Below are 24,605 nucleotides of genomic sequence, written 5' to 3' on the forward strand. Positions count from 1 at the left end.
TCTCTTTAATATATAATTTCCATTGTTCCATGTGTATTTGGAATGGTACCTTTTCCATAACATAAGAACTTTATGTTGCCAATATTGTCAGTAACCTTTGGGAAAAATAAACACACACCTTAGTGTCGCTTATCTGGCTAGTTGTAAACAGACTAACATCCCTTTGAAATCCAAACAATCCCTTCACTTATCTAAAAATGCAAATTCACTTCACACCTTACATGCTTACATTAAAGAAATTAGCATAGAAAGGGAGGAGTGGTCTGGCAGGCTTAAAAGTAGATAAATCTCCAGGCCTAGATGATATGTATCCCAGGCTGTTCAGTGAGGCAAGGGAGGAGATAGCAGGGGCACTAGCAATAATTTTCAATGCCTCTCTGGTCATAGGAGAAGTGCCAGAGGACTGGAGAACAGCCAGTGTGGTACTGTTGTTTAAGAAGGGAGGAAGGGATAAACCAGGTAACTTCAGGCCAGTCAGTCTAACCTCAGTGGTGGGGAAACTATTGGAAGCAATTCTGAGGGACAGAGTTAATCTACCTTTGGAGAGGCAGGGATTAATCAAGGACAGTCAGCGTGGTTTTGTTAAGGGGAGGTCACATCTGACCAGTTTAATTGAATTTTTTGAAGAGGTGACCAGATGTGTGGATGAGGGCAATGCATTTGACGTAATCTACTTGGACTTCAGCAAGGCTTTTGATAAGGTCCTGCTTGGGAGACTGATAACGACAGTAAGAGCCCATGGGATCCAAGGCAAATTGGCTGAGTGGCAGGAAGCAGAAGGTGATGGTCAAGGGGTGTTTTTGTGACTGGATGCCTGTGTCTCGTGGGGTTCCATGGGGATCGGTGTTAGGTCCCTTGCTGTTTGTGGTATATATAAATGATTTAAACTTGAATGTAGGAGAGTTGATCAGTAAGCTCGCGGATGACACGAAAATTAGTGGGGTGGTATATAGTGAGGAGGATAGCCTTAGATTTCAGGAGGCTTTAGACAGGCTGGTCAGATGGGCTGATCGGTGGCAAATGGAATTTAATCCAGATAAATGTGAGGTGATGCACTTGGGCAGGACAAACAAGGCACAGGATTGCACAATGAATGGTAGGACTCTGGGAAGTACCAAGGATCAGAGGGACCTTGCTTGAATGTCCACCAGTCCCTTAAGGTGGTGGGACGGATAGATAAGGTGGTGAAGAAGGCATATGGGATACTTGCCTTTATTAGCCGCGGCATGGAATATAAGAACAGGGAGGTTATGCTGGAACTGTATAAAATGCTGGTTAGGCCACAGCTAGAGTATTGTGTGCAGTTCTGGAATCTGCATTATAGGAAGGATGTGATTGCACTAGAGAGAGTGCAGAGGAGATTTACCAGGATATTGCCTGGGCTGGAGAGTTTTAATTATGAGGAGAGATTGAATGGACTGGGGTTATTTTCCCTGGAGCAGAGGAGATTGATGGGGTCATGACTGAGGTGTATAAAATTATGAGGGGTGTAGATAGGGTAGACAGGAAGGAACTTTTCCCCTTGGTGGAGGGATCAATAACCAGGGGACATAGATTTAAGGTAAGGGGCAGGAGGTTTAGAGGGGATGTGAGGAAGAAGTTTTTCAACCAGAGGGTGATGGGAATCTGGAACTCACTGCCGAAAGGATGGTAGGAGGCAGAAATCCTCATAACATTTAAGAAGTATTTGGATGTGCGCTTGCTATGGGCCTAGTGCTGGAAAATGGGATTAGAATAGTTAGGTACTTATTTGACTGGTGCAGACTTAATGGGCCAAAGGGCCTTTTTCTGTGCTGTAGACCTCTATGACTCTATGCTAAGCCAGCATCCATATTTACTCATCAGCAATTCAAACACATTTCTACACCCAGCTTCTTTGGATAATTCCAAGCTTGCAGTCTACCTGACCCCAAATATAATGAAATCACACAGACAGAACCAACTGTGCTCACCCCCATAAACCTACTTTGCAATAAACCAGCAAAATATTATGAAAATTATTAAACTTTCATAACAACCTGCTCATTCATTGTATTGGATGCTGATGACATTGCAAAATGGCCACCACCCACATCCACACGGGTGGTTCATTGTCATACTTGATCACAAGTCAAACCCTGTTTTTGGAGGGATTTTTTTGTGGTTTCAAAGGTTGGCTTTTATGTCAATATTGATGATATCTGGTTTGTTTGTCTGATTAATGGAATTTTTTTAAAAAGTTTTTTTCAGTTGCAGATTAAGAGGGCATGGATATTAAACTAACTCTTAATGAAGACATGAGATCAGGTGGAAGCAACTGGTTGATTTATTATCAACAGGATCAGAATTAATTTGATTATTTTTTTTTCTAAGGAAATCTTGTCTTTGGTCATGGTTCACATGTGATGTATTCATGACAAGTTCAGCTTTCTAATCTGTATCAAACATTTTATCTAATATTTGGTTCAGTTTTCTTTTGCTTAACTATTCATTTATTAATGTGCTTGTGATTTATTTTTTAAAGCTCTGCTTCTCTGCTCCTGTTGATTAATTGTTTGTATAACAATAACTCCATGCTTTAGCTCTTCTTGCTTCATTGAAACATTTCTCTTGAACCAGCTGTTAAATATGTCCAAGTACCTCGCAGTTCAACCACAATAAACTTGCTATGTTTTAAGTTAAAAACAGTCTGGGTGAGAATAAACCTGATCTCTTCCCGTGAAATAATGATTGCCTTTATTAACATTTCTATTTTACCTACAGAAAGACATAATTTCACATGAACCACATAAGGAGATATAGGACAGGTGACTCAAAAGCCTGGATAAAGAGTTGAATTTTAAGGAACGTCTTAAAGTGTCTTAAAGGAGGAGAGAGTGATGGAGCAGCCTGCAGGTTTAAGGAATGAATTCCAAAGTTGAGGCACAGTTTCCAGTGGTGGAATGATTAACTTGGGAATGCTGAACAGGCCAGAATTGGAGGAGCGAGGAGATCTGAGTTGTAGGGCTGGAGGACCTACAAAGATAGAGAGGGCTGAGACCATGGAGGGATTTGAAGACAAGGATGAGAATTTTTACATTGAATGTTGTTAGACCAATGTATATCAGCAGGTGTGAGGGTCATGGATTGATGGGATTTGGTGCAAGTTAGGATGCGGGCAAGAGTTTTAATTTAGCTCAAACTTATGGAGGGTGTTAAGTTTTAGTCTGGTCAGAAGAGTATTGGAATTATTGAGTTTAAAGGTAACAAAAGCATGGACGACGGTTTCAACAGTAAATGTTCTGAGGTAGATGTGGAGAAGGGCAATGTTGCGGAGGTGAAAATAGGTGGTCTTGGTGACATAGCAGATATGGGGTCGGAAGCCCATCTCAGGATCAAATCACAATAGTATCAATATATTGAAGTTTGAGCAGACAGAAATCAGTACTGGAAAATATTCTAAAGTTTTACACTTTGAAATGTGAAATTCTATGCTGTTTTATAGGAAATAAATTTGACATTGGTCATGCTCATTTTCGAATGCTTTACAATGGAAATGGGAATCAATAAATGTTATTATTTATGTTAAATGTAATTAGTATTTAATAGCTTTTTATTCTTAACTTCATTTGCACTGACATGAATGAAGTCTACCATCTGCTGTCTAATATGGTGAAGGACACTGCTGCAGAGAATTATTTTCTCTCAATGCTGCAACACCTACTGCTCATCAGGAATGATTATTATATCAGGTGAGAGGTCACTCTGAGTAAAGTCTTTGTTATTTTGAATGCCAACCAAGTAGTCACGACAAGAACCAGGCATTAAGAATAGTTACAACAGTAATGTGAGTAAATTGATGAGATGCCCAATTTTTGAAGTGCAAATTATTACTCTTGTAGAAGATGCCTTTTGAATATATTGAGTTCACTTTGCTTAAGTGAATATTATATGATTAATTTATTCAACACAGATTGAAGTAAGCAACGCAAAAGTATAACGAGGTTATAATTTTCATCAAATTGTAGTAAATGTAGAATAGAAAATGGATTATGAAGTTAAATCTGAGAATTTGAGGAGCCAAGTTCTTTCTCTTGCATTTTTGTTACACAAAATACAATTCCTTTGTGTATCTGCTTCCAGAAATGGAAAAAAAAGCTACCATTTAATAGGGAGGTAATTATGAAATAGCTTTCTAAAAGATATGTTACATGAAATATCATGCAAGTGTAAGTCCATGTCCAAATGCAACAAGACTTGGACAATATCCGGGCTTGGGCTGACAAGTGGCAATTAACATTCGTGCCACAAAAGTGTCAGGCAATGATGATCTCCAACAAGAGTGAATCTAACCATCGCCCCTTGACGTTCAATGACATTACCATCACTGAATCCCCCACTACCAACATCCTGGGGGTTGCCATTGACCAGGATCTGAACTGGACTAGCCATACAAATACTTTGGCTACAAGAGCAGGTCAGAGGCTAGGAATCCTGCGGAGAGTAACTCACTTCCTGAATTCTCAAAACCTGTCAGCCATCTACAAGGCACAAGTTAGGAGTGTAAATGAATGCTTCCCACTTGCCTGGATAAGTGCAGCCCCCACAACACTGGAGAAGCTTGACACCATCCAGGACAAAGTAGACCGCTTGATTGGCACCACATCCACAATATTCACACTCTACCACCGACACATAGTACTAGCAATATGTACCGTCTACAAGATGCATTGCAGGAATTCACCAAGGCTCCTTAGAAAGCACCTTGCAAACCAAGGGCCACTACCATCTAGAAGGACAAGGGCAACAGATAGATGGGAGCACCACCACCTGGAGGTTCCCCTCCAAATCACTCACCATCCTGACTTGGAAATATATCGCTGTTCCTTCACTGTCACTGGGTCAAAATACTGGAAATCCCTCCCTTAACAGCACTGTGGGTGTACCTACACCACATGGACTGCAGCGGTTCAAGAAGGCAGCTCACCACCACCTTCTCAAGAGCAACTAGGGATGGGCAATAAATGCTGGCCCAGCCAGCGAAGCCCACATCCCATGAATGAATTTTTAAAAATCTAGTGTTTCTGTATGATTTTTGAATGTAAAACTGGACTTATTTTTGATCGTGCTCTAGTTATTTGCATCATGACTGGCTCAAAGATGTACCACTAAAGCTCTCCCTGGCTTGTATGAAGGGGAAGGGAGAGTGGGGAGGAGACCACTCATTACAAGTTGCTGACAACTCCTATACATCTCCATCATAGTCTAGAGTAAGACCTTGAAACCTGACTGGTATTTCAACTGCTTTAATGTATCCTTACTCATGAAAAGGATACTACTAAATTGCTTGTATTCCACTGCTCTTAAGGTTAATTGATATCTGTTCTGTTTTAACTTAAATTATTTGTGTGTAGATTGCAGCTTGAGTTTTCTAATGCAGCTTTTGGTTTTTTAATGCCATTTGTATAATTCTTTGGAAGGGTATTTTGTGAAAACTTCACAATTGAATATGACTTAGTATGCTGGGCTCCTTATGCTCAGTTCATTTAATAAACAATTGAATTTAATATAAGATCTTTAATGGTGTTTTGTATTGTGTTACTTTTGATTTGTACTGCATGAAAATCATTTTTACTTTATTTTTGTGCTTCTAGACCACAGTATTACAAGATAATTGAGGAATGTATTTCCCAGATAGTATTGCATCGAAATGGAGTAGATCCTGATTTTGAATATCGTAAACGATTAGACGTAGATTTTAGTCATCTTATAGGTATGTTTGAATATTCAGTAACATGATTAAAACTTTTAAGCTGTGTCAATTCTTTTGAAGTTTTCAAAGTACTCATGTTTTCTGTTGCATTACATCTCTGATGTAATTTCCGGCAAGTTCCAAACACGACTCTAAAATAGTATGACATTTTTTAAATAAGGTACAGCTGTTGACTAAGTAAAACTTTTAATCAACAGAACAATAGTTAACTAATGTAATCATCAATGAACCACCCAATATGTCATAGTAGAGCAATGCCACATTCATTTGAACTAACCTGATCCTCATGAACAGATGACTGCTGCTGTTTCCACAATAAGAAACCAGTATGCGAAGCAACTTAATATTCTTTACTCAGTTGAGTTAATTGTTGGCTAAAAATTCAATCTAAATGGGCTGGAGCTTGCTTGCAATTCTTCCTGCTTATCTGTTGACTGTCCACACGCAGCCATATTCCTTATTGAGTGACTCCTGGTTTAATCTAACTAGCATTCAAAAACAGGCAAGTACAGAACAGTGAGATCCTGAAAAGCATTTAAAAGTGCTATATTCAAATCTCCATGATGCAAGAGAAAGTTAATGTCTAAGTTTTGAAAAAAAAATTGGCTGAAAACTGCTTGCATTAACTAAGTTTAATTTTGTTCAGATTCAATTTTGCAAATTGTTAAGCTGAAAAGTGTGCACTTCATGAAAATATCAAAGTTTTTATGAAAAGGTGCTATTGTTTTTATGCTACATAACAGTTAGAAGAGCCCGTCATCTGTCGAGGTGCCCAGCAATATTCGGTAGAAATCCTGCAAGTTATTCACATAGTTCAACGATACATTATACCATATTAAAGACTTTGGAGACTTGAGACGAGCAAATTTTCAGAACAGAATTTCATTCATTTGTTCCATATTATTACTGTGTGTATATTTCATTAGGTTTTGTCACACTATGATATTAAGTTTTATTAAAGCACTGATAATATAACTCCACTTGAATGCAGACGTGTGGATTGTTATTTTTTTAGATGGTGTGCTCTGAAGGTTTTCTGTAATTTTAATTTAACACAAATATTGGCTGTCAAAAGGAATACTATCTATAGTATTGGAGTTCAGCTTCAATACAGTTTCTTCTTGTAAGATGCAATGAATCTAGGAGCACATAATCAATCGGTATATTTTGACAGATCAATGTGTTGACAAAGCGAAAGTAGAAGAAAGCGAAAAAATGGCATTAGAGTATTCCAAAAAGGTAAGTCTATAATAAAAAAATTGAAGCCATAATTTACAAAACTGATTATTGACGAAACAATGTGTTTTTGATATGGGTATGCAAGAGGAAGAGATGAAGAAGGGGTACTCTTTTTCAACTTTATGTTGTGTTAATATGATCTAGCTAAAATTTGTAGCATATTACATACATTGGCATTGCACATTTATCAGAAAGCCCTGAGTGCCATCAACACAAACTAGGTGTCTTCAATTTGAGATGAATTGTTTCAGGACTATAGAAAGATATTAGAAAGTAATGCTTTATGAAACTCTACATGACATGACTTAATTTGGTACTCCTTTGTATTTTCTTTAGTATTGATCAGTTGTAGGAATGATAGCTTCCCACTGAGTTATACAGTTTTTCCAAAGTCTTTGGGGATCATGGAATTTTTCAACAGAGGAAGACATTCAGTCCATTGCACCTGTACCAGCATCTTGAAAGAACTATCTGCTTAATTGTTTATTTCTGCTTTATTGCCACAACCTGTCTAATCTTTCCTCCTCCTTCAAATATGTATTTATATCTACCTATTGTAGTAAACTGCTAATTGAATATTGGTTTGTAGTGAACAGACTTTGGAAGAATCCCAGTTGCAAGACTGAATCCAAGCATGGTGAAGCACAACTCTGCCAATAACGTGAATGATGAGTTTAATCTAGCAAGTTATTTAGTTTTTTATTGTTGAGAAGCCAAGGCCAGGACACCGCCGAAGTTAAAGGATTTGGAAAAATATGTGATAAATCAAGAGATAGAGCACTGACATTTTGAGCACCAAAGGAGGCTTTTAGATCCGTCATGTCAATGCCAGCTCTTTGCTAAAGCAATGCAAAATTAATCCCACTGCCTTCCTCTCTCCATACCTTTCTCTGCTTCAAATGTTTATCCAACTTTCCCTGAACTGGTGCAATGATCTCTTCCTCAGCCATCCTACTGACCAAACATTCTATGCTCTAACAAGCCTTTAAGTAAAGTGATTTCTCCTAATACCTCTCCTCACTTTGAGTGATGATTTGAAATTGGCCACCCACTCATCATTGACTGTTCATCCAGAAGGAATTATTTTTCTCAATTTGCACCTTGGGAACCCTTCATAATTTTAAAAACCTCCGTTAAATATTGTCTTAACGTTTTGGTCCCAGTGGAAAAAAAAATCAGTATCTTAAGTTTCTGCTTGTAACTTTAGTTTCCAACATTGTATGCTCTCTCTCGTTTCATGCCCTTTATACATTGCGACACCTAGAACTGACTGTGCTGTTTTATCATTGTTTTGTATAAATTTATAATTACATTACTCTTTTAAATAGTGATTGAGTAGCTACAGTTTTGAGTTTTGAAAACATGTTGATTGTAGAATTGATGAGGCAAAGCATTTCCACACTTTCAATATTCTGGTGAAGAATGAGCTATTGATGTGATAAATTATGATCTCAACACAGTGATCATAAGGGTTATAGTTCCCTGAGTACTTGCAGTATTATTGTTTTAAAATAGAGTTCTATGTCTATTTGGTTGAAGCGAGTCTGTATCTCAATATACTAGTTTGGAACTGTATTATGACATACAAGAGGGTAAAAAGGAAACTGTTGAACTGTATGTTTTTAAATGAAGGTTTTCCTGATTTTTACATCTGTGTTGAATTTTTAAATTGCAGTAGAAGTCCCATTTTAGCTTTGCAAACTCTCATATCTGATCACATTATTATGTGTACTGAGAAGTGGGCATGCTTAATCTGTTCACTGTGCAATTTAATTAGCTGATACAGTTCCTTTGTAGAGAGTACAAATGTCCTTGTGACTCAATATGTTTAGGTTATTTGTAAAACCAAAATGATGTTCAAAGCTTTATTGGCTGACATTTACTCAAAGTGAAGTTGATATTTAGTAACGTTTGTGGTAGTGGCAATTGTAGTTACTTCTCTTTGTAACACTTATTTCTGGATCGCAATATATTTTGATTCTCTTCCTTCCAGCCAGGAGTTATGTTCTGTAAACATTCAGTTGCTGGTGGAGTGAGTTGTTTCTTGGCAATTTTTTATGACAAAGCTAACAAAATTGAATAGAAACAAGGACATAGACTGCTTTAAGTGTGGCTTGGGTTAAGTTGGTAGATATGGAAAAATAAAGCAAACTGCCTTATTTAGTAAGTGATTTGTTTATCCATATATATATATATGTTAGTACATGCACGTTGATTAAACTGAGCATACCTGGAAGGCTTTACTGATGTATTTGTTTCAGTTTGATGAAGAATTTACAGCTCGGCAGGAGGCACAGACTGAAAATCAGAAGAAGGATGAAAGAATAAAAGAGCTTGAAGCAAAACTCAATCAGCTGGAAGCAGAGGTAATAAATGCATGTTTTTTTTTGTCAAATTTCAGGATCGAGCAATGGTTAGAAAGCCATGTGAGAATAGTGGAATACTTCCAGCAAGATCAGACTGTCTAAAGGATAAATTCAACTGTTTTAGGCAATCATATAGTAAGATTGTTCTCAATGCATGCCAATGTGATGGTGATTTGAATTGCCATATGTAATTGAATAGTGAATTTAATATGCTATCAAAATTCCTCAACTTCAGGCAGAAAGTAACCCTGGGCAGAAATTGATGGGATGTTGTTACGATCTCCATAAAGACGTAAAACTTTTTAAAAAATGAATTCTAGTGTGGACTGAAATGATCATGCAACAAGATTGCAAGCCATAAGACTTTTACTGCAATGAACAAACTTGGAGCAACAGTGTTTAAACACTATTTGCTATGCAACTCATGCTGTAACTACAGAAAAGATCCCTCATTTAACTTTTAAAATACCTGATAATCCACCTGTATGGTTATACTTCACTCTGTCCCTTAATTGGACACTTCATTCTCCAGGAACCAGTCCAAGACTATTCTCAGCTCTTGATTGCTTGTTTTCTTTTCTAGCTGGATAATTTATAATCCCCAAACTGACTTTCATAACGAGGGCCACCCTGAAGATCCCTCTCTTTAGTCAAATCTAGGTGAATCTTTCAGCCTTATTCAAATTCTCATGAACGTCGTCTTTTCAATCCAAATGTGAGTTCCCACCCAGATTCTGTATGTTGAACAGTAGAGATTGGCTGCCTCTCTCGCTCGCTGTCTCTCAGATTCTTGCAGACTGAGCATCTGTGAGGTTCAGGGACATCATAAGAGAAGTTCCGTAACCTGATACAACAAGGGTTTGCAATGGACTCTTCCCCACTCAAAGCCATAGTGACCTGAATCACATGGGCTTTGAATCCAGATAGAAATGCTAATTAGCTATTCCCTAGACCTCCAATGCCATTCTATCTTGGAATTAATTAGACAATTTAAAGTATAACTTCTTAACAAACAACTGCTATTCCTAACACCTCCCTGTAGCTTGGAGATTAATGGTCTATCCATCATCAGCACAGCTTTCCTGGTCATTGTTTACAGGGGTAAATATATCGCACCTTCTTCCCAGTGAGACATCCTGGGCCCCCTTTAACCACAAAGCCATCCAAGCTGTTTGTTGGGCATAATTGAGAATAGGTTCACATGACCCCCTTCATTCCTCCATTTTACTCTAACTTAAAGATGTAGGGCAGAACGGTCTCAGATTTGCACTAGGTGCTGTAATGGCAAGAAAAATAACATTTTACCTGCTGGTCGCAATGGTGGCTTTTCATGCCGTATTGTCCCAATCCCACCTCATTAATCATGCATTCCTGGGAAACATACAGTTTCGCTGGCGGGTGGCCTCCAATTCGCCCACCACACCGTCACTTCGTTGCTTCCTCATGCCAGGTACCATTTTTAAAGTGCAGCCGCACACGCACCTCTCAGTGCTTCCACCCACGACTGCTGCACAGAAGACATGACCTCGAAAGGCAAGAAGACAGCAACCCGTAATTCCGTGATGCGTCCCTGGAGCGCCTTTTGGATGCCATGGAGGCCTGCTGTGATGCCCTTTACCCTGCTCTGGCCGCAGGAGGGCTAGCAACATCACCAATCTGGCTTTGGAGGTGGTGGCAGCGATGGTCAGCGCCAACGCCCTGCAAAAGAGGACAGCCGCCCAGCGCTGCAAGAGGATGAATGATCTCCTCCATTATGCCAGGGTAAGTCATTCTTCTCATCATTCACAACTCTCACATTCACAACTCTCACATTCAGACATGCTTATTATCTGACCTAGCAGGCATCCTGCTTACACTCCATCTGTATTCATGCAGGACAAGCTGGCACACAACAAAAGGGAGAGGTCGAAGACTGGTGGAGGAATGCTTGAAATCAAAGTCCTCTTGGACTTTGCAAATAGAGTCATCCAGCTGGCCAATGAAGATCTGGGCCATTCCTGTGCTGATGGTGAGGTTGGCGGTGCTCAACCAAGTGAGGATCCAATAGTGCAACATCCATCAGACAACTATCCTGTGAATGATGTGTTTGCTTCACTGGCCACTGCCATGCACTAATTATCTCTCCTTGCTTTTGCAGGCACATTTGGGAAACAGCTGAGGGAGTCCATGACCTAGTTCCTCAATTTAGTCCCTGAAAGCTCCTCAGAAGAGGAAGCTGCTGAAACATTCATTGAAGACCCATCACAGTACTTAGCCACATCCTCCACCAGCACTGAGATGCACACCTTGGTGGGACCAAGCTTTGGAGTAGTCTTGGGCTCACAATCTGGCGAGCACATTGCACTGTTTGATCCACAGCAGGCGGAGGCAGGGATTTCCCAGGTGTCCGGCACTCGGAGGACTGCTGGAGACCGAAATCTGCTGAGTCCGAGTTGGGTGACGAGTCTCTGGACTCGGTCATCCCTCAGTTGCTGGAGCTGCAAAGGCAAACTCGGGAACAGCAGGATGGGATATCTGCTGCACTCCTCAGATTACAAGGCATGATGGAGGAGTCCATTTGCCTTCAGCCTGAGGTGATAGCGCAGGAATGCCATTGCACTGAAGTCAACACTGGTAGGATGGCGGCCTTGGTCCAGGTCATCGGTCCTGCATTGCTGCTTGGGTTGAACTCCATCGCTTCGCCATAGTTGGCCTTCAACAGTATCAACACGAGAGGGTTGCGGGGCAGCTTGATCTCACTCCAGCTTCCCCTTCCCCTCAAGGCGTCAGCCAGGGGCCCTAGGGCGCTCATAGGAAGGAGGATCAGTAAGTGCTCACCCTGGGGCCATCTACCCAGGTTACTCCAGCAGTATCTGGACCATCCAAATCCTCTCTTGCTGTGACTGCAGTGACTCCAGCTCCTCAGGCTGGGGCAGGTGCCACTGCCACACAGCAGGACCCCAAAAGCAGGCCGGTGGCCCTCCAGGTCTTGGCCCTCCACAGGACGCCCATCAGGGTCATTACAGACAGGGTGTAGTAGTCAGCAGGCTGCCTCCACCTCTACTGTGAATGTCGGGGGAGCACCAAGACGCAGTGGCAATGTTAGGAAGTTTAGGAAGGTACAGTTGCACAGCCTGGACACGGGTGTTGATCACTTGTACATAATTTTCACTTCATGAATAAACTCTTAAGAGTGTCTCCTTGTTCTGATGAGTAGTGTTTATGTCACTCAGATGTGAAACTTTGGTCCCCACACAAGATAAAGGCAGGTCTCTCAGACCAGGGCCTCTTCCCTGTGCTTTTGCAACCTTCCCAGCACACTGATGGTGCACCTTCACTGTCACTGAACACATCAGTCATGCCTGTACCTCAATGGGGCTTATCATTGCTGCCAGAATGATCTGGCCGGTGGCAGAGAGGTCCATCTTTCTTTCTGTGTGATCCCAGCACCTTTTGAGGTGTGGCTGGGCTCCCCAATCTTATCAGCATCTGTGTCTGGTGACAGTGTGGTCCTGAAGGGCTCAGCTCACGAAGGATGTCAGAGGATCAGGAGAAGTCAAGGTTTCCCTGCTGCATCTCCATGATATGACCCTGTGCACAGAGTGCAAATGAGGTGCCCTCAGCCAGACAGGAATCAAACTTTCACAGATGCAAAGTGAAGATCTATGGTGTCTCCTCACTGCACGTCATCATCATCCTCTATGAATCTAGCAGCTATGAGGGCCTCCCGAGGGTACCTGCCTTGACTGGCAAGTGTGGGTGGCCTCATCGCCATCATCCTCAGCTTTGAGGACCTCCTCACCCTCATCCCCATTGATGTCCTCTTCGTCGGAGGAGATGTGTAGCTCCTCCATCTCCTCCTCAGCCAGCCCCTCTCTCCATTGCAGTGCCAGGCTTTGAAGGGTGCAGCAGACGATGATGGTATGTGACACCCTCTGTGGACTATGTTGCAGGGCTCCACCAGACCAGTCCAGGCACCGGAGCCTCATTTTCAACATTCCAATGGCTTGCTCCATCAATGTGTGAGTTTCAGCATGAGCCTCAATGTAGCTTCTCTCTGCTGTACTCTGAGGCCGCTGCACAGGTGTCATCCAATATGTCCTCTGCATGTAGCCCTTGTGCCTGAGGAGCCAACCCTGCAGCCTGTAGGGATCCTGGAAGCTGTCAGAGATCTGTGACCTACTGAGAATATAGGAGTCATAGACGGTCCCTGGGAACCGTGTGCAGACGTGCAGGCTGTGTTTGTGGTGGTTGCACTGAACAACCTGCGAGTGGAAGCCCCTGCGGTTGAAGAAGTTGACCACTTGTTGCCATGGAAATCTGAACGTCATGTGCGCGAAGTCAATGGTACCCTGCACCTGTGGAAAACTTGATATCTGGACAAATCCCAGCACCCTTGCGTTTTGGCTTCCCTGATCCTGGGCAAAATGCACAAAGCTGTGTGCCCCTGTGAAGATGACATCCGTGACCTCATGAATGCATTTGTGGGTGGAGGCTTGTGCTATTCCACAGAGGTCACCTGGCATAAAAATTGAGTGCCACGGTCACTTTAAGACCATAAGATGCAGGAGCAGAAGTAGGCCATTCGGTCCATCGAGTCTGCTCCACCTTTCAATGAGGTTATGGCTGATATGATAATGCTCAATTCCACTTTCCTGTCTTTTCCCCATAGCCCTTGATTCCCTTACTGATTAAAAATCTGTCTACCTGAGCCTTGAAAATACTTAATGACCCAACCTCTACAGCCCTCTGCAGTAAAGAATTCCACAGATTCAGTACCCTCTGAGAGAAGAAATTCCTCCTCATATCTGTCTTTCATGGCCAAGGCAGTGGATGCCCTCCATGTCCCCGTGGTGCCAAACCCTGCAGCAGGTAGCAGATGTGACTGACCAGTTCCCTGGTCACGCGCAGTCTTCAGTGACGCTGATTTTCTATTATCTGCAGGAATGACAAATGCTGTCTAGAGACCCTAGGTCTAGCTAGGCACCAACCAGCAATGGCTCATTGTGGGTCTTCAGTGATGTGCACGGAAGCCCCGGTTGCCCCTTCTTCCTCAGGGTGCTGCTCCTCCCTATGCCCAGTCAGGCGCTTCTGTCGCTCTTTTCTTCGTCTCCGCTCTCTGTATGCCATGAGGCATACAGCTTGGTCACCAGACTCCATGCTCCTAATGTTGTACTCCTGCAGGATGAAAGAGGGAGATGCATGGGTTAGCTTGGTCTATTAAGAACCTCTCTTGGTTAAGTCTGAAGGCCCCTTAATGCATCCCAGAGAGTGCTGGCCACCACTTGAAAGTCCAATGACAAATCACCAGGATGATGAAGGCACTGAGATTTGATGTCTAACTGATCAATTTGCGTTAAAGTTTTTGGAGTAAGGAAGGATAAGGCATGATACGGTGCATTTAAAATAACAAAGAGAATCGACAAGGTGGATATTAAATGCATTTTCCTTTAGTAAATTTAAAACATAATGTAGTTGAAACTCAGCTAATTAAAAGCAAATCCAGGAAAAATAAATCTTCTTTCAGAGAAATGCATTCCTCCAGAAAGGCAATGTGAATTTGTGTGTTTAAAAGGAAGATAGTTACTTGGGAAATGAGGGTAACAAGACATATGGGCATAATCTTTATGAATTGAGCTTGGAAAGAAAGGTGCTAGAGCATTTTCTAAATGGTGAGGGACTAGGAGCTATGGAGGAGCAGAGATTTAGGAGTCTGAATTCACAAATCATTAAAGTTGGCAGACAGATACGGAAAGCTATTAAAAAGGTGATTAGAATGTTGACTTTTACCTCAAGAAGGCTGGAATACAAAGGATAGGAAGTTATGTCTAGCTGTGTAGAGCCTTGCTTGGACTCAGTGTGAAGAACTACTTTCAGCTTTGGAAATACACTGGTCTTGGCAGATTGCAGTAAGAATGCTCCAGAATTATACAGGGGTTTAGGGAATTAATTTGTGAGAACAAGTTGCATTAACTTGGCTTGTGTTTAAAATGTTAAATGAATTTCATTGGTAGGACTAGAGAAACTATTTTCTTTGGTGGAGAATCGAGAGTTAAACAATTTTAAAATTATAGAGTGGTTAGAGCAAGACCAAATCATCTAGCCCCACTCTCCTGACTTTTCCCTCAGCCCTGCAATTTTTTTTCTCATCAGATATTTGTATAGATATTTTTTGAAAGCCTTGATTGAATGTCTCCATCACGTGCTCTGGCAGTGCATTCTGGATCGTAACATCTCATTCCATAAAGAGGATTTCCTCATGTTGCATCTTGCTCTTCTACCATTCACCTTAAATCAGTGTCCTCTGGTTCTTGAATCTAACACAAATCGGAATAATTTCTCCCCATCTACTTTGTCCAGATCCTCATGAACTTGAACATCTCTATCAAATCTCCTCTTAATCTTCAGCCCCAGCTTCTCCAATCTGTCTTTGTAATTGAATTCCCTCATCCCTGGAGCAATTCTTTTCTGTACCGTTTCTAATGCCTTCACATTCTTAAAAGTGTAGAGCTCAGAATTGGACACTGTACTCCATATGAGCCCAAATCTGTGTTCTACATAGGTTTATCATAACTTTCTTGCTTTTGCACTCTTATGCTTTTATTTATAAAGCCTAGGATCCCATATGCTTTATTAACTGCTTTCTAAATCTGCCCTGCTACACACAATTTGTTTTTCAACAGGTCCCTCTGCTCTTGCACCCCTTTTAGAATTGTACCCTCTCTTTTATATTGCTTTTCCCCATTCTTCCTATCAAAATTAATTGAATTTGCCACCTGTCCACCTATTCTACCAACTTATGTCCTTTTGAGATTTATCATTATCCCCGTCGCACTTCACAATACTTCCAAGTTTTCTGCACATTTTGTAATTCCACCCTGTACACCCAAGTCATTAATATATGTCAGGAGAAACGGTGGTCCTAAAACTGACCCCTGGAGAATCCCACTATATATCTTCCTCCAGGCAAAAAATTAACCATTTACCACCACTCTCTGTTTCCTATCAACCAACCAACTTTGCATCCATGCTGCAACTGTTTCTTTTTATTCCATGGGCTTTAACCTTGCTGACACTTTACCCATGTACACCATGTCAAATATAATACTCTCTTCAGCCTTCTCTGTTACCGCATCAAAAAACCTGTGCACATTAGTTACTCAAGATTTGTCCTTAACAAATCTGTACTGGTTTTCCTTAAATAGTCAGCATTTGTCCATGAACTGTTGTTTTCTAAAAGCTTCCCCCCCACCTTGGTTAAACTGACTGGCCTGTAGTTGCCTCGGCTTACCCTTGCACCCTTGAACAAGAATGCACCATTTGCAGTTCTCGAGCCCTCTGCTACCACCACATATTTAAGAAGGGTTGGAAGATTATGGCCAGTACTTCCATAATTTCCACCTGTTAAGATCCCGTAAACACCGATAATTGTAAACAAGAGTTTTGAATTCCCAGTGACCAATGTAATGACACTCTCAACAAGATTTCATGTTTTAAGACTCCTACTGTAACAAACAAACTAAAGCAACATTGACTATACACACTTAGTGACCAACGAGTACTGTAAACAACAGGAATGATATCCTCTTTAACTTTTTAACATGACTGAAAACCTCACACCACAGTTATATTTTGTCTCGCTCTCCACAGAATAGCAGTTTTCACAAGAACCAGTCCAACATCACTCAGCTTCTATGGGTTTGCTTTTCCCCATAAGACTGAGTCATAACATCGAGTGACCATTAAAAGACACTTTTCTCAATTTTTGGAGAAGTTCCAAACCAACTACCAGCAGTCAGATATTCTGTTGAGAATTTTCTCCTGACCATGCCAGGGCAACTCTTCCAGAGTCTTTAGATTGCAACCGGAGGTGCCTTGTAGATCAGAGACTGTTTTTTCTCCAGCATTCTGCTCCACTAGCTCTCAGAGGACTCGCAGCTTCTTCTCTCTACTGACCATATCAGCGGTAGCCTTTGTCTCTCTGAGACCTTCCTCCCTCACTCTTTCTGTTCAAAATCTCAGACTGAAAATCTATCCACAGTCAACTTACCTGTTCTTGGCTTTGTTTTCATGTAAATGTTTTACACTTTGCTCCCAGTAAGCCTCACCCTGGGCCTCCCTGCCCCCCACCCCCGCCCAGTAACCATGCACCCATGCTTGTGGCGGCCAGAATTCGGAACTGATCACATGACTCCCTTCACTATCCCATTTTACTTGGAATTAAATAAACACTCCCAAAACATAATTATATATAAAACCTCTCATTTATAACACACTGTTTGTTCCTTTAGTATGCTTGGATGCATGACATCTGATCCAAGTGACTTATTATCTCTAAATACATCTAGCCTATTTATATCTGCTCTCTATCAATTTTTAGTCTTTCCAATGTCTCAGCTACCTTTTTCACTATAATTTGTGCAGCATCTTCTTCCTTGGTAAAGGTGCAAAGTACCTATTTAGTAACACAGTCATGTTCCAATTGTAAATCCCCTTTTTGGTCCTTAACCAGCTTCACTCCTCCTTTTGCCACCATTTTACCACTTATGTGCCAGTAGAAGACTTTTGGATTCCCTTTAAGTTAGGTGCCAGTTCCTCTCATTCTCTTTTTGCGATTCTCATTTATTTTCTCACTTTCATTTTAAGCTTTCTATAATCAGCCTGGTTCTCAATTGTCATATCCACCTGACATCTGTCAAAAGCATCTTTTCTCAGCTCTACTTCTTGTCATCCAAGGAGCTCTGAATTTATTTGTCCTACCTTTCCCTCTTGTGGGGATGTACCTAGACCGTACTCAAACTATATCATCCTTAAAGGCAGCCGATTGTCCTTTTACAGTTTTGCTTTCCAATCATTGATTCCAATTTATCTTGATCAAATCTGTTCTCACCCCATTGAATTATTTTCACTCTGGATTACTCCATGTCCTTTTCCATAGCCTATCTAAATCATGATCACCGTCTTCTAACTGTTCCCTTACTGACACTTGATCTACTTGATCCAGCTCATTCTCAAGAGCCAAATCCAACAGTGTCTCCTTCCTCATTGAACTAGCAGCATACTGATCGAGAATTTTTTCCTGATGTTATGGCACAGCTGATTGGAAATGATGAGCTGCTCAAATCTCAAAGGGAAACTTGAAACAACTGCCACAATTGTTTTACAATTTGTATAAATTTCAAGATGTGTGCCTTGAATTAAATAGTAATAAGATCACTGAGTCTTTTTGGCTTCTTACAAAACTAAATTAAACCTTTATTAATAGAAGAAATAATTTTAAGCACACAGACAGATCTACAAATCCCTGAGTTAATCCAACTCCCAATTACACTTTCGTTAAAGCAACAGCAAGACACAGATTTTAAAAGACCCAGGCACAAAACACAACATCCTGAACAATCCAATTCAAAGTGAGTTTACTTAACTTCAGATCTTTGCAGACAGCAACTTGAGGCTTAGATGCTGGAGGTTTTTTCAATCTTATTAGATCTTAGAATGCCTTCCCTTGCACACAGCCTTCTCTCCTTTATCCATATTTTCCTCTTTGAATGCAAATTTCCATTGTTTCACTGTCTTTGGACTTTACCTCCCTGATGATAAAAATCTCTCATAGTACCAATTTAGAGGTAATCTGGGAAACATAAACACACTGGACAGAATTTTACAGTAGTGGCATTTTACGTTTCTGCTGAAGTAAATGGGATTTATAATGGCTCATCGCATTTTACGGCCCCGTCCCCGCCGAAACAGGGCCGTAAAATTCTGCCCGCTGTTCCTGAACTTCTCCTGGCTCAGTGTAATATTTCACTCCTCCTTTGAAATATTTAAAAATGCAAATGTTCCCTTTACACCTTTTACCTACTAATTATTTCAAACCTAGCTTATCTTCTGTTACGTCAAAGCTTTCAGACCAGCTGCCTTTAATTCAATTAAATCACATATAGAGAGACATAGGACAGAATATTACGCTTGGCGTGCGGGCACGTGCCTGACATGCCTGAGTGTAAAATGATGTGCGATGCCCAACGTCATTGTGCACTTGCGCAATATTTCATTTGGCAGGCGCATGCCAGATTGGCTATGCACCCGCCAATAATTAAAAGGCTTATTAAGACCATTAACAACCTCATTAACTTGAAATTTACGCTGCTCGTCCAACCTAACTGTAGATGGGCAGGTGAAAACCAACCAGCTTTACATTTTTTTAGGAGACCTCATCCACGAGTTGGATGAGGTTTCCTAAAGCTAATACGAATTAAATAAATAAAATATTCTGGAATTAAAAACATGGAGACATGTATTATTACATTTTTACTTTCTTTATTGATTTTTTAAAAAAAGTGCTTCAATCTCCCTGAGGCAGCTCCGCGAAGTGATCTTTTGCGCGCATCCGCGAACTGTGTGTCAGGCCTGCTCTCCCTCCTCCCTCCTCCCACACAGGCAGCGCTCGGCGCTGCTGCTCGCAATCCACTCAGGGCGGGCCTTAATTGGCTTTCCGACCGTCCATGCCACTCCCACCAAGCAACCCGCCTAGGGCAAAATCCTGCCCATAGACACAGACCCCACTACTACTCTACAATAAATTTCAATAACATTGAGAATTATTATATCTCGCTGACACTTAATGCACTTACTCTTACCCCACCCCAACCACCACTCTTTGCCCTTTACTACCATTCCAGTCTATATTAGTATACTTCAAGTCTCCATTATAATTACTTCATAATTCTTGGACGTCTCTGTAATTTCTTTGAAATTAGCTCCTCTATATCTTTCCCACTAGTTTGTGGCCTATAGACTACCCCCAGAAAGGTATTGGTACCTCAACTGTTCTTAACAGTAACTGGTAGATTCTGCTCTTGACCCCTCTAGGACATTTTCACTCTTCAGCACTTCTCCTTACTCAATACTCCTACCTCTCCTCCTTTCTTTCCTTCTCGCTCTTTTCTTGAGCACCTTGAATCCAGGAATGTTTATAGAGTCATAGACGTCTACAGCACAGAAAAAGGCCCTTCAGCCCATCAAGTTTGCACCGGTCAAACTAGTAACTAACAATTCTAATCCCATTTTCCAGCACTGGGCCCATAGCCTTGTATGCCTTGGCATCACAAGTGCACATCCAAATACTTTTAAATGTTGTGAGAGTTTCTGCCTCTACCACCCTTTCAGGCAGCAAGTTCCAGATTCCCACCACCCTCTGAGTGAAAAAATTCTTCCTCATGCCCTCTAAATCTTCTCCCCCTTACTTGAAATCTATTCCCTCTGTTTATTGATCCCTCCACCAAGGGGGAAAGTTCCTTCCTGTCTACCCTATCTATGCCCCTCATAACTTTACACACCTCAATCATGTCCCCCATCAATCTCCTCTGCTCCAGGGAAAGTAACCCCAGCCTATCCAATCTGTCCTCATAACTAAAACTCTGCAGTCCAGGCAACATCTTGGTAAATCTCCTCAGCAATCTTTCTAGTGCTATCATATCCTTCCTGTAATGCAGATTCCAGAACTGCACGCAATACTCTAGCTGTAGCCTAATCAGTGTTTTATACAGTTCCAGCATAACCTCCCTGCTCTTATATTCTATGCCTTGGCTAATAAGGGCAAGTATCCTATATGCCTTATAACCACCTTATCTTCCTGTCCTGCTACTTAAGGCACCGGTGGATATGCACACCAAGGTCCCTCTGATCCTCGGTACTTCCCAGGGTCCTACCATTCATCGTGTATGCCCAAGTGCATCACCTCACACTTATTTTTTTATTTGAAGTGTACATATTGTTGTAATGTAGGAAATGTAGCAGTTACTTGGCCTACAGCAAGGTCTCAAACACCAATGTGAACAACCAGATTATTTGTTCCAGTGACATTGCTTGACCGACAAATAGAACTCCCTTCCTCTAATTTGAAATAGTGCCACCAGATTCACTTGTTTTCACTTGTCCTGGCATTGGGAACCTCTGTGCCCTGAATCATTACCTCAAACTTACCAAACATAATTAATTCTGATTCAGCAACATCTTCTGGGCCTCCTGGCTTCTCTCTGCCCACCCCTAATTTCGGCCTGATAAGAGATAGATGAGTGCGGAGATGTCTCTTCATTAGTAATTCAGCGGGGGTAATACTCGTGGTCGCGTGTGGTGTCATCCAGTATACGAACAGGAATCTTGACAAACTAGTGCTGATGGAATCCCTGTCCAGTTTTTTCATCCTGGACATAAAAGTTTGGACTGTCCGTTCAGCCAAACCATTAGAAGTGGGGTGGTAAGGCGAGGGTTGTAAACCTATGGAGCTCCCCGCTGGTAAATGCAGTCCCGTTGTCTGACACGAGCACCTCTGGTAACCCGTGCATTGCAAAACTCTGTCGCAAATGGTCTATGGTGGCAGCAGATGTGAAGTACCCTGTCCTTCCCTTATTTGAGCCAGATCCCTGTTAGTGCCACAAAATCATATTCACACGTGCGTATCTGCGTGCAGCTCACCAACCTTGTTTGTCACACTCTGCATTTACATACATGTGCAATAAACCTAATTTAGAACTGATTACTTTCCTTTTTATGCTGACCCCACCTAATACTTCTTTATTACTTATTCTTAGTGTTGTCTGTCCCTCCCAATTCTCTGTGCAACTTGAATTGCCATCTATTATTACCACTTGGTCCCCACAGTCCTGCCAAGTTAGTTTAAACCCTCCCCAATAGTACTAGCAAATCACCCTGCAAGGATTGCTTTTGGCTCCTTTCATGGTGCAACCCATTTGGCCTGTACACATCCCATCTCCTCCAGAACAAGACCCAACGTCTCAGAAATCTAAAGCCCTTCCTCTTGCATCATCTCTGGAGCCACACATTTATCTGTTCTATCTTCCTATTTCTATGTTCAGGTGCATAGCACCTGGAGTAATCTGGAGATTACAACCTTTGAGGTTCTGCTTGCTTTCCTAGCTCCCTAAAATCGGCCTAGAGCAATTCATCCTTCTTTCTACTTATGTCATTGTTACCGATATGGACCATGACCCCAGGCTGTTCACTCTGCCCCCTCAAGAGTACACTCAGTAACATTCTTGACCCTGGTGCCAGGGAGGCAACATACCAACCTGGACTCATGACTGCAGAAATGCCTATATGTTTGATACCCTATCCCTATTGATTGCCTAATCTTCCACCTGTTCACTCCCTCCCCCCAACAGTTGAGCCAGCCATGGTGCCATGGACTTCCTCTGGCACCACTCCCCAGATGAACCATCACTGTCACCAGTATTCAGAAAGGAATACTGAATGGAGAGTGAAAGGCACTTGTATCTCCTGCACTACATACCTGATCCTCTTGACTGCTTGGAGGTCATCCATTTCAAGCCTGCGTACTCTTAATTTGTGGAGTAACCACATTCAAAAATATGCCATTCGTGAAACTCCCAGCCTCACAGATGTAGCACAGTAATGCTAACTACTACTCTAACTCCAGGAGAGATGAGAATCAGTCTTAAGATTAGAGATGGACCATTCAGGCATGAAATCCGGAAACCATCTTTCATACAAAGAATAGTAGAAATCCGAAATTGAGTGTTCAGAACTGAGATTTTTCATGGGGTTAAGATATGGAGCAAAGGCAGGTCAATGAAGTTGAAGTACCTGATCAGCCAGGATACAATTGAACAGTGGAGCATATTTGAAGGGTTAAATAGCCTACTCCTGTTCAAATATTCCCAATGAAAGTAAAGGAGAAGAGAGAGATGAAAATGAAGGGGGTGAGAGAAAAGATCTTCAGACTTGCCCAAGATCTTCTGGGTGGCCTCATTAATTCTCTGATAACTGCAGTTTTGAGCAATATATTTTATACTTGTTTGCTGTTTTTTTTATGAGTATCAAATATTGCTTACACCACTGAGCACGTGATTTAAAAGAGATATGGATGTGCGTTATATAGATTTTTTAACCTTTGGGATAAAATGTGCGGGAAAAGAACAAGTGCAGAAAATGTCTAATAAAGGAAATAACTTAATAATGAAGGAAATGACAATTGTATTTTGGGGAGACCAGAAAAATTAATTTTTATCTGTTTAAGCCAGTGGCTAAATAAATAAATTCTGATGATGTTTGGTTCAAAGCAAAGGGCCCAATTCATTTGATTAGCGCTGTGGTCGTAAAACTAGAACCTTTGCTTAGTAGATTTTAAAAAATGCGTTATCTAGATTTAGGGGTCCTTATCCCCCTTAACACATAATGCAAAATATGCTAAGATTGCATTCAGTGATCTCCCAGATTGATATTACATTTCAGAAAGGCAGGAGAGCTGTCACACAAATATACTGGTACATAATCCTTTGCTTTTGGCTTGTCTATCTTTGACTAAAATACTGTTGCTAACTTGTAATAGAAATACTTGCTTAGGGGTACATTATGTTAATCAGGATCATAAATGAACATTCTCTTGGTAACACGTGTTACTAGCAGAATACTTTTAAAAGCTGCAATGCAAGATTGACTTGCTACAGTGTTGACCTCTGCTGCAATCAATCAATGTCTGGGCATGGTTTGTAATGCTTATCAAATACATGATACCTGAACTGACACAAATAATCTTTCAAACTTCAATGCTCTAGGGAAATTCTTTTAAAAATTAATTCAAAAAAAACCCCTTCACTTTGTATTCAGTTGCCTTTAACTGAAACCTCCTCTCTTGTACTTAATGAGAAGTAATATGGTTTAAATAAAACATTCACTGTGTGAAAGCACATAAAACGTGCGCAAGAATGCAGATGGCATTTAGATCAATTGTAATGTTCCTATTGCCATCTTTTAGATCAAATGAGTAATTTGAAAAGTGCTAAAGAATGCATCAGCTTTCTACACCCTGGGGCTCTAATTTTCAATGAAACTACCTGAATAACCATCAGGTCTCATGGATATTTTTTCCATTTGCTTTGAAGTGGGATCCAGAAAGAGAAAGTCAGGCATAAATGACAACAACAGCAACATCACTATTGAGTTTCTTAGAGATATAGATGAACCAGCATTCCATTCTTAAGTACCCACAATGATATTGTGGCAATATTTAGCTGGAAAATGTGTTTTGGTAAGCTATTCAACTATTAGGATCCTCATAGTTAAACCTAATTTTATTCTCATCTGAGCCTAGTCCTGCCAGTTAAAGTTCATATGCATTTCCTGTATGTGTTCCTGATGTTGTAGTGATTTAGGATCTGGAACTCTGGCTCATTATTCCATGCCCTAAAATAGAGACATGGTGACCAATTGTAATGTTCCTAGTGCCATCCCCAGCAGGCCATCTGTAA

The 24,605-nt window shown here is 41.2% G+C and overlaps 1 protein-coding gene across 6 annotated transcripts in view; it reads left to right on the forward strand.

Annotated features, from left to right (window-relative positions):
• The window catches only part of diaph2 (diaphanous-related formin 2), an 865,163-nt gene that overhangs the window by 303,165 nt on the left and 537,393 nt on the right, over positions 1-24,605 (forward strand). For all 6 annotated transcript variants that reach the window (XM_041195327.1, XM_041195330.1, XM_041195331.1 and 3 more), the window contains 4 exons: positions 3,594-3,710; positions 5,613-5,731; positions 6,906-6,970; positions 9,232-9,336. In XM_041195327.1, coding sequence (XP_041051261.1) covers positions 3,594-3,710; positions 5,613-5,731; positions 6,906-6,970; positions 9,232-9,336 — 406 coding nt within the window. The remainder of the gene's footprint in view (positions 1-3,593; positions 3,711-5,612; positions 5,732-6,905; positions 6,971-9,231; positions 9,337-24,605) is intronic.

This window comes from Carcharodon carcharias, chromosome 9 (genome assembly GCF_017639515.1).
Source record: "Carcharodon carcharias isolate sCarCar2 chromosome 9, sCarCar2.pri, whole genome shotgun sequence".
NCBI classification, from domain to species: domain Eukaryota; kingdom Metazoa; phylum Chordata; class Chondrichthyes; order Lamniformes; family Lamnidae; genus Carcharodon; species Carcharodon carcharias.